Here is an 11,974-nt window from a genome sequence, read left to right as displayed (position 1 = left end):
ATGTAATTCAATAGCGTAATGTGAGCTGCATGTTCCCCAAGTGATTTACAACTTATAACGGCACTGATAACAGTTAGACACGGTTCAAATGGCAATAAAAAGGGCAATAAAACAATAAGACTTAATTATAAATAGATGTATAACGTTACGAACTTAGAGTTACTTAGGATAAACGAATGTAATTTCATGTTACAAGTTGAAGTCATACTAGAAAGAAAAGAAGGTTAATTTAGGTTTATTTAGATTTTTTTTTTTGGTGGTTCACTAATCCCATTCTGAGATAGGGTAGAGAAAATAATATATGTAAACTATAAGGATTTATTAAAAAACGTTTGAAATGCATTTCAGAGGTTTTAGGGATTACACAAAGGAAATTTGAAATTTTTGAGAGGACAAAAAGTATTTTTAATTTTAACATGAAAATTACTTTGCAAATGGACTATAAAAAAATAATCAACATATTCATGGACAAATCTTTATTTTATTAAAAATACTTCACTAACCAATATGATTTTTTGTATGTGAAAGACTTCACCAAATTTTGTGAAGATATACCTAATATATAGAGAGATATAAGTATTAAATTTATATCAACTTTAAACAAGTTACAGAAGTTCACGTGACTCGGTCAAATTGACCAACCCTGTATTGAGAGAGTTAACATCCCAATCCGGAAGGACAGCCCCACTGAGGTGGATGACGAATCCAGAAGGAATGCATCAATAGAGAAAGAATAGCTCTATGGTACTGAGAAAAATGAAAAGTGTGGGTCAAGGCAGGCCGGTAACCTGTGATCAAAAAGAGAAGTGAGGAGATCCACAATATGAGGAACAGTGGATCGAGTGGGTGAAGACCTCTGACCCAAAGACCAGTAGTGGAAAATGTTCCATTTATATTTATAAACCTACCTGGAGGAATGGCAAATGGAACTAGTTAGAAAAGAAGCTACCTGTCAGAAAAAACTGGATCTTCTTGCCAAGGACCTGATAAAAACCAGGTGTAAAAACATAGGACACAAAGGTGTGGATAAAACACTGGTGACTGAGGTTGATGAAGAAGAGATGGAGTAAAAGGAAGAGATAACAGAGGGACAGTTTGGAACTGAAGTAGCCATGGGAACCACAGTTGAGCCGACTAGTAAGGAGCAATCAAAATAAACTGACACAAAGTGGCATGGATAACTGAAATCACCCTGTGAAGAAGGTTAATGGGAGGATAGACATACAAGTATTTATTGGTCCAATCCTGAATAAAAGCATTTACAGCTAGAGCAAGAGAATGAGGAACTGGAGACCAAAACAGAGGTAAATTAGTAATGAGAGATGTGGCAAACACATCGAGGTGAGGAGTACCCCACTAACAGTAAAGCCACTGAAAAATAAGAGGATCAAGAGACCACTCCATTGGATAGACTTTGTCTGGATGGGAAAGCCAATCCGCAACAAGATTGAAAGCACCCGGAAAATGACATGCAATGATACAAATATGGGGCATGTAGGACAAAAAAATAAGATCCAAATCATGAAAACATAGTGATTGAGAACAGGTGATGCCTTGGTGATTGAGATAAGCAACCAATGTAGAATTGCCAGAATGTATCATTACCAGACAATGCCTGGCCAGATGGAGAAAATGAATCAAATCACAACATTAAGCCAGAAGCTCCGGGATGTTTATATGATAATACCTCTCGGCCACAGACCAATGTCACGAAGCTTCCTGTTGATCGACTCACACACCCTCAGCCCTGAAGGGACTAACGAGTCTGTGAAAATGTGTAAATTTGGACAAAGAGGAGGAAGCAGGACACCCGCCGACATGCGTGTCTTGTTCAACCACCAATGCAGATTGCTGACAAGGGAAGGTGGAGGGAAATAGGAGCCTTCAAATGATCCCGCGCAAGATTCCACTGAAGAGACCACCTATGTGCAAGACCTAAGGGGATAAAAGTTGCCATGGAAGACTACATCCCCAAAAGCAACAGAACCTTGCAAGCTGTAATAAAGGGAGTAGTAAGGGTGTGGAGAACTGAAAGCTCCATTGAACAAAGTTGAAGAGAAGGTTGGGCCCCACTGAGATGGGTGTTGAAAAAAACATCCAAATGGACAAGGTATTGGGTAGGCAGAAGGAAGGACTTCTCCAATTTGATTAACCAGCCCACACGAGCCACCTCCAGGAGCAGCCGATGAGTGTGATTGGGCAGACCTCAGTTTCAAACAAGCTAACAGTAGCCAGTTGTCCATGTAATGATGGAAGTGCAACCCTTGACAAAAAACATACATGGCCAAAGCAAACCTGAAGGGCAGTGCAAGAAACTGATAAACCACCCCATGGTGAATGAACCAAAGATGGCGTCAAAACTGACATGATATCAGTATATGCAAGTAAGCATTCGCGACGTCCACCTTGGTTATCCACAAACTTAGAGAAAAAGCCCACCTGAGGGTGAGAAAGAACTCCATGGTAAAGCAGGGTAAAACCAGAAAATGACTGAGGCTGGACAAATCTAACATAGGCCGCCTGTCTCCAATTTTCTTGGGGATAACAAACAGCCTGGAGAAAGATGATGGACAGTTTCAAAAGCCTGTTGAGATAAAAGGTCTTGTACTGCCTCAGACAGACATTGACTGGTAGTAGGATCCTGAGGCAATGGGAAGAAACTGGGTAGCTGAGACAAAAGAGGAGGGGAGGACAAATTTGAACAAGCGAGCTCCCACTGGACCAGAACCCACTGGGTAGTCACCAGTACTGTTGGTGACGTGACCATCTAAGTTGAATAAAATGACAAGATGAGGAATCCCTGGAGAGAGGAACACATAAAGCCTGAGAAGGAAGAGGATGAGAATCAGGAAAAGGGGCTTGTCCCGGCTCTGACTGTTGATGCACTGACTCCACACGTGTTCCCAAAGTCTCAGACACATCAACAAAAACATACTGCCAAAGAAAAGGGGCCATACGTAAATCCCCGAGATAAGGGGTGGTAAACAAACCTGGGACAAGGCCACGTATCTATCCAGGAGATCCCAACAACAAAGACCACATGTGTAAAGTGAGAGCCAAAGACAACAAATGTGCTAACGTGGAGGTAATGAGCGAGTCTCTCCCTCAAAAAACCCTGAGGATCACCTTGGAAAGGAGATGTATTGTAGATAAATACCATAGAAGGGTAAGACGAAGGCAGGAAAACTAGGCATGAGATAAATGCATAGGAAAATCAGGTTATGCCCCATGGGTAAAATCGACCCCAACTGCTGAGAGTCTAGAAACGGACAGTCAGCCTGATGGTAAACTAATGCAAACTGATCCTTAGCATGTATTGGGTGAGGCATGCTAGCACCCTCAACCAACTGAGAAACAAAATGCTCAGCATGAACCCTAATATCTTGGAAAGGGAAAAAAAGCAAATACTGAGATAAAGAAGTATCATGCAACAAAGAAGGTCAAGGATCATAAGAAATCGACAAAACATCACATACCCAAGAAATCATGTCTAAAAATGCGGCATTAGGCAGAGCTGATTCCGTAAGAGGGGCATAGGAAGACATGGCAAAATCCAGTGGTGGAAAAAGCCTATGAAAATCCTCGTTGGCCCAAACAGGTTCAGCTTGTTCAGAGGAAGTGGGGCAAGTTCAGGAGAAAGAGGCTGACCAATATAACAATTAATCTCAAGGCAGATAAATCCAATGATGGGTCTTCCCTACCTGTAGCCTGATAGTGCTAGTAGGAGGTACAATACGTGAAGTGGTAACATGAACCTCAGAATTTATATTTGAAATATAAAATCAAACACAAATGTTTGATGGAAAATAAAATTGAGAGTGAGAAAAAAGATTTGGAAGTTAAGTTAACTAAAAAATTCATCAACTATGTAAAGATAAAAAACAAATAATGTAGAAATTCCACTTTGGAAAGTAAACTCTTTAAATTCATGAATTTGACCAATATGAAGAGCACACAAAAAAAATATCTTGACACGGGTAGTCCCAAACGAGAAGTGATAGTTCGGTAGAATTGAATAGAAGGAGTCACATTCGTTAAGAGAGTATGTCGCACTCTTATTGGTGGAGGGTTGTTGCATGATGATTTACATGTGAGACGCATTGGAATCAGTCAATTCCAGATGGGTGGGAGCTTCAAGGCTTGTGGCATGTGGAAAACATTGTTTGCATATAGAAGGCAGCACTGAACGAGAATAGCTATATATGTGAGTGAGGGTAGTGCACCGTATCAGAAACCCTATTCCATATCTTTTCAACTTGACTTTAATATTATTAAAGTGTTTAAATGATCTATAATGTGTAGATCATATCTGCATAAGGTAAAAAAAACATTCTAAAAAGTATAAAATCTTTCAACAAGGTGACTCTTTAAGCATATCACAAAACAATAGAAAAATCCAGGCTTTAGTACTGAACACAGTTTACTAGTGCATAACTAAACTTGTAACTATCTTGGGAAAAGTTAACACAAACTCACTGGGTTCCTTAACTTGATATCTTAATATTTAAGATTAAAAATGAATGTTCTTTGAGATAATTTTTAGGACTTACATAATTGCTTTTGACATGCTTCTTAAACTTTGCAAACAGTTTTTCTAGTTTCAGTTTCTTTGATAGCATGATCAATTTCTGCATTTAGTGAAGCTTTGGTAATTTTCATTATTTTATATTGTTATCCATCAGCTTCATTGTCAAATTTATAATTAAGATGGTGCAGCTAAAACTTTAAGGTAAAAATACACACAAGTTCTTAAAACTAATATAAATTATCAAAAGTCTGCATGCAAAGTTAATTTCATTTTTAGCTTAACACAGAGGTATAACAAATTCCATAAACTTACTCGGCTGGTTCGCAAAACAAACATTCAGGCCTCAAAGGACAAATGTAATAACTCTTTCCAAACTTGGAGTTATTGTCACTAGTTCCTGTTTTCAGGTAGCACAGCTTACCTATAAAAATGTAAGTAGAACTTAAATTAGAAGTTTTTTTAACACTAAACAAAATGAGAATATAGAACTATGTCTTCTGTATTATCTTTCTGTGAGAACAAAATCTGTTAAAAAAAAAATTGTACGATGCACAGAAAACAAGGAAGTTTCAATAGCTATTAAAATTAACATTTTAGTAGTAGGGCATGACATTAACATGTGCCTTGTGACAAATGCTCCTAAATATCATGTTGGGCATGTAAAAATGTGACATAAAAATATTGTGGCTTTCAGCCAGTATAAAGTAAACATATTTTTGTACCTTGAACTTATGGCTTTGTAAATATAGGGTTTCTTTTGATATTGTCTATTAACCTGTAGATAATTTGACTGATTTCTATTAAGTTGCTAAATAAACTGATGTTGAAGCAAGATTTGAATCTTTGTTGGGCATATATAGAAAGATAATGCATATATATATACAAGGCCCAGTTATAGGTCTCAGCAATACTGTTTAGTATCACAGCTACACCTAAAGTGTAGCTTTACATTATTGCATAGTTGTGTAGATTTCTACAATCCAAGAACTAGATTTAAACCTACATCTAAAACAAATCATAAAGTGTCCAAATATGGTTTCAATTTGATATGTACGATCATAATTGATTAGATACAAATCTAGATTAATGTAAAACTAATTAAGCTCTTTGTTTCTGCCATGGGGTAGTATCTGCCTGGTGCAGGAAAGCCCCCAGACAAGAAAGAAGATAATGTGTTTGGTTATTTTGGTTTTTGAAGTAAAACACAGAAATATTTTTACAGCATCCAAGTCTTATGACATCTAAAAATTTCGATGATTGTGTGTGTGGGCAATACTTAAAAAAAAGATGTTAATTTTGTGCCAGAATAGTAAAATATAAACCAGAAATATTTAGCTTTATTGCAACCTTTAACTACCATCTCTTATATGTGACAAACATAAGGTCTTCTTTTTACTCCCTTCCTCAATCACTTACTATCCACCATTTACAATGTATTGATTTTGTGTGATTACAGAATGTGATCATGTGTCTCCATTGACAGAATCTCTAAACTAGCTATCTGCTATCACAAAGTACCACCTCTGCCAGACATATCCTTGGGGAGGAATACTTATAACAGAGGTAATCATATCTGAATTATATTATTATACATTGTTTCAGAAATCATAATGTACCTTTACTATAACCTTCAGATAGTCTCACATTGAAAATGGAGGAAGGGAAATGCCTGTTACTCTCCTATCAAAGAAAGCACTGCTTCTGTAACAGACCAAGTAAATAAATGGTGACATGAAATTACGTAACCAAGCAAACAACATTGTCAGGTCTTACTGTAGTGTTATGTCAGATCGTCTGGGAGGGAGGGGGGGGGGTTGATCTCTGAATCAGTTTGGAACACCACAATGCCCCACAGAAACACAGCAGGTGGTCTAATGACCTATGTGAAAGGTAATCCTCAGTACTCACCTAAATCAATACTAAGGTAAAAGAGAAAAACAACAAGCAACAAAACAATGTTATACTTCAAAATTAATGCAGATAAAAAAATTATTAAAAATAGAATATAAAGAAAGGATGTACCTTCACTGCACCAAGATAAATGATGGAACACACATGTAAGGCAAATATCATGTAAAGGTAGTACATAAAAGATGAATGGCCTTGGATTACTGAAAGTATGATTTGATTACACACAACATTCTCACATAGGAAGTGTTTTTCCCACTGCAACTGGCAAACAGTAAATAAGAGATAAGGAAGCAATAACAGAGAAAAATTACAACTTAGCATAATGTATGGACAACAAGGAGTCATGTGGTCCTTCAAGGCTGTCCTTACACAGCCACTTTTGATAAAAGTGAAAATTTAAACCAGTTTCTTTTTAATTTATGAAGTCTCAACATAAACAAACTAGAAATAAATACTCAACCACTTATTATTATTAGCTTTGATATAGCTACTATAGCATGCAGTCTACCGCAGTATCCATAGTCTACCAAGATCCACCAGACCATATTACCCCTACCCCAGAGGGATCATAGAAGACCCCACCTGATCTGTCTATTTAACTAAGTGTAAAAGTCTTGGTAGACCACACGCTATTGTAGCACCGCATTTTTCTATTCTTTTCGAAAATGTGATGACATACTAAGACATGAGATTCAATGTTTGAGTTAACTATTACTGTCAAAGAAGCATAAATGTTGCTTGCATCTGGAATTATGGGGAGTACAGGTACACATTTTTATACAAGTGTATTTGGATTTGGCTTACAAAATATGGTCATCTTATTCTACTTCAAAGATATAAATTTTAGTCTTTACGAAGGGAACAGCTTCTGAAATCCACCCCACATCCTCCATAGCTTGTTAAATACTGATGAGAGAAAAAAAGCATTTAGATGCCCAGTCTCTCCCAGTTAAGGCAAACAAAAATACTCCTCCTCATATTTTTAAATGTCTAACTTCCATTCTATTTCCTTTTAACCTTAAAGTTTCAAAAGCAAAAATGAAGCTGTTTGATTAATGTTTAGTTCAGGATATATCTTGTGAATCTACAAACTTTCCTTCATGCATAGCACCTTCCTGGTGCAAGCACTCCCCAAGATGTTGAAGTGTTTAGAAACTAAATTTACATCACAGTCCTGGAAGCAGTAGCAAAGAATGGACAACTGATTATATACAGTTTTCTGTGCATGCTCTTTAATACGTGAGCTCAAACAACATATTGTAGAGCCCATGTAGCCAAAGTTACACTTTAGACATGTAAATTTGTATGATGTAAGAGCGATGCATAATTGGGATCCTGTTTTTATATTTCAAATAATTACTTGTATGATACAATGGTTTAAACACAATTCTAAACTTAATATGAGGGTAAATGTTATTATTCTAAATGGGTGGCTCAGGAAAGAGGTTGTACTTTTTGTCCCATATTTCTTCCATCGATCTTAGTCCTTTGTGCACATACTGGTCTTGATAACATTTTGTGTCCAGTTTGGATAGTCAGGTGTTACTTGCACACATGATTCCATTTCAGGGTTCTCACAATCATTTAGTCTTGCCATGGGACTCTTCTTCTTCCAGGGATCTCGTCTTCTATACTTACTAGACAGATTTATCAGCTCATTCGGATAGTCTGTTCCTCCCTAGATGAAGATGCTCACAGGTTGTTTCATGTCTCATCACATCATTCTATAGGCTTGAATGTGAGCTATGCCCAACACCTTTATCTCCATTATCTCCACCATCTAGCAGTTTCACACCCCTCCAGTCAACATTCTCCAGTCTACTCACCATATTTAATGAGTAAGTTCCTCTTTTATTTCCTTACTTGTTTATACTGTTCTCCCATTCACTTATCTTGTTTTTTTGCTGTTAGTTACCAGTGATATTTAAGCCTATATTTTTATACTAATAGTACTAGAACAATATACATATATTTTTTATTTGCTTACATAATGCACCAAAGAACACAGAATACAACAAGCACAAACCAAACAATATCCTATAACTATCATAATTTAACTGGCTTTCTAACTATGGCATAAGATTCCTAAAATTATTCCCAAAGCTTCTAGATCTGAACACCAGAATAGAAACTTTCAAACTGAAGATGAACCAGACAATAGTCTGTATTGAAAACTATGCAATATAATATGTCATTTGATGGATTAAAACTTTGCGTTTCTATTGGTTAAAATAATACAGTATAAAACATCACAGAGAACTATTGGCAATTTGTGAATGAGAGGATGTAATAGCTGGGCATGGCAAGTGGGTCTGATTTTCTAGCTTATGAGTCTGTAAATAAATAAGATTGAAGGGTATAAAAATTTGACACTGCTGTAGTAATACCCATATTATAAGGAGTAATTTATATTAAATTCTGTACTTCAGAAATTGATGGTAAATACATTAGAGAAGAGAGAAGACCTAGATAATAAATGTCACACTTCTCATACTAGGGGAAACTGAAGATCTTTTTAAATATTTCCACATAAAACTTAAAACTTATATAATATTAAAATCTGACTACGTTTTGATGACAAGTTTATTCATATACATTGATAATAAAGTAGTTTAATAAATTTTGAATGTAACTCTTGAAAAGGTTGTGACATGTGTACTTTGACTAAACCATAGAAAGAGGGTTAATAAGTAAAATAGGTTAGTTTATTTCCAGCTTGTTTTCTTCCGATTGCTTTGTGGGGGAGGAAGTAGTACAAGCATTTAGAAGTGGATAATTCCAATCATGCTGGTTGAGCTTTAACTTTGGAATGCAACAGTTTCATAACAAGTCTACTTTTTGGGGTACCATTTAATAATAATTTATGTTCATGTGCTCATTTTGCTAACCTATCATGTGCATCTTACATAAGTTTGACCACAATAACAGCAAATAATGACACTTGGATATACATCTGAGTGACACTCTTACAAACAATTGTGTCCTACTATTGTGTCAATATGATAAAATATATTGCATTATAGACATTTGTAAAATTTGTGCACCTTTTAAATATTGGTAGTTGCTTTGAATTATCTCATCTGTGCCTAAAATATATTTCGGTACTTATGTTAATGTGTAAAAGTTTGCTTGTCTATTTGAAGAAGAGCAAAATTCCACTTTGATAAATAGGTGATCTAATAAAAATCCCCCTTTCCTCAAAAAGCAAAAAATCAGAACCTCAAAAAAAAAAAAACCAGGAAAAATGAAGAAAAAATTTTAACATGGTGCTCTGAAATTCTGTAAATAGCTACATCCCACATCTAGTACCGCAAACACTCATTCAATTCACCACCAGGTGGATTTGTTTTTGTAAAGGTTATAATTTTCGTACACTGAAAATTTATTTCCAATAGGTACTTTACCTCCTCTCACACATATAGCTATTCTTGTTTAGTGCTGCATTCTATATACAAATTTTTTTTGCATGCCACAAGCCTTGAAACTCCCACCTACCCCACAGCATCTTTGCATGTAAATCATCATGCGTCAGGAGTGCAACACAGCCTCCTGATGCATGTGACTCCCTCCCTTCTATTCAATTCTACCTAACTAACTATCACTTTGAGATAAGGCAGAAAACAAACACCAGTTTTAAGTGAGGAGGAAGGATGGCAAGTGTGAGGGGAAGAAAGTACCTATCAGATATAAATTTAAAGTGTAGGAAAATTATAACTTCCAATACAGTATCTTACCTCCTCTCATACATATAGATAGAATACTGCATTGACCTGGTGGGGGTGGGACCAGTATGAGGGGTATAGATAAGTATTCTTCGGAAGCATCCAGAGAACACCCGTTGGGAAAGGAACACATGTGGGAGACTGTATCACTTCTGTACAAGTATATTCTTCACCCCATGTAGTAATGCATTGCATACACAGACAGAAAATGGGAGAAGCACATCCAAAGAAGGAGAGAAAACTGGGTGGGTTAGAAACCAAATCTACAAATAAAGTAGTATCTCCATTCACAAATTGAAAGGTGGGAAAAGCAAAAATGGATGTGTCCCATGGTGTAAAGTGACTAGGGCATGTCACTCCGTACCCAGCAGCTCCATTCCAGTCCAAACCAAGACGCCATCAGACATACATCATCTGACCCATGGTAGGAGGAGGGTCCACACTGTCTTCATTTCACATTGAGTAGAATGGAAGGAAATGATTTTCATACCAACCTACAAAACAGGGCACATGTACACAAATCCACAATCACAACCAGTCATCCAGGAACTTGACATCCGAACAATGGTAGGAAAAGATGTGCCAATGTAGGAGTTCACGTCAAATCCAAAACCAACTGGACGTGTTCCACAAAGCACAACATCCGTATCAGGTAATGAACCTTCCTGAGTTGGAGTGGTAGAGGGACAACATTTTTCCCATGCAACCTCATCCTCTGGATAGGACCACACAGAAGCTGGAGTGTATGGGTGCACAACCTAAACTTCTGAGACACACTGCACAGAGGTGTAATACAAGTTGCAAAGATGTGCATGCGAGCAAGGTAGGATGAGGAATCATGACCAAGACATGTGAGGATTTATGTGGATTGATTCAGTTCTAATTCAAAACCACTTATTGGGAACTGACATCCAAACAATGATAGGATGAGAGATCCCAAGAAAGGGGTGAACTGCAATGTGATGGATCTATTCAAACGCAGCAGCAGCATCCCCCCAGATAAGACCACACAAAAGTGAATCACCTGTATAAAAAGATATGCAACCTCACCCTCTGGAGTAGCATCAACCTCTGGGACCCACCGCATGGAGGTGGAGCATATTTGGAAATATGTGCAACATCTTCCCCCAGATAGGACCACACAGAAGTTGGAGCACATTGCCAACTACATCAGCGAACACCATTGCCCTACTCTTTACTGAATGAAGGTGATCATATTCAGGAGGATGCCTCCATGGTTCACCACCCCAGTGGCTCGGAACTGGAAAGCGGCAAGGACACTCATACTCTACTGGGAGTATATGGGGAGGGATTTGGTGGAGAGTCCAAAGGAATGCCAACACTAGAGCCAGTACAACAGGTGACTACATAATCCCTATTTTGAAAAGCAGACTGCTCCTGATTTATTCATTGAAGGGACAGCAGGAATGGGCAGCCATACCCTTCTGCTTTACCCACAGGGTTCATACACTTTCTTACATGTGAAATTCCATGATTTTCCATGACCTTTCAAGCCAGAATTCCATGACTTTTGAACAAAGTTTTACATGGTAGACCAAAAAATTTGATCCCAAAGCAAAGCGTATATACTGCACTGTCTCTTCTTTTGCATCCCCCCATTAACAACAACAAAATATTTACATTATGCATTATTTGTGGCATTTAGCTGATCAGTTTGTTTCTGAATGAGTTCTTCTTGAGACATCTTTGCTGTACATCAGTAGCTGTTTGAAGTTGATTCAGCTTCCTCTGCAAACTTGTCTGCAGTGCAGTCTTAATTTACGAATTCTTGATGGCATTGAGCTGTTCCTCA

General features: G+C 37.3%; 1 protein-coding gene across 1 annotated transcript in view; it reads right to left on the bottom strand.

The window, feature by feature from the left end:
- Positions 1 to 11,974, bottom strand: part of LOC111086149 (transcription termination factor 2-like) — a 33,281-nt gene that overhangs the window by 9,162 nt on the left and 12,145 nt on the right. The window contains exon 3 of the mRNA XM_022387841.1: positions 4,841 to 4,949. Within this exon, the coding sequence (XP_022243549.1) occupies positions 4,841 to 4,949 (109 nt within the window). The remainder of the gene's footprint in view (positions 1 to 4,840; positions 4,950 to 11,974) is intronic.

The sequence above is a fragment of the Limulus polyphemus genome, unplaced genomic scaffold (assembly GCF_000517525.1).
Source record: "Limulus polyphemus unplaced genomic scaffold, Limulus_polyphemus-2.1.2 Scaffold35, whole genome shotgun sequence".
Lineage (NCBI taxonomy): Eukaryota > Metazoa > Arthropoda > Merostomata > Xiphosura > Limulidae > Limulus > Limulus polyphemus.
This window is presented reverse-complemented; position numbering and strand designations above follow the sequence as displayed.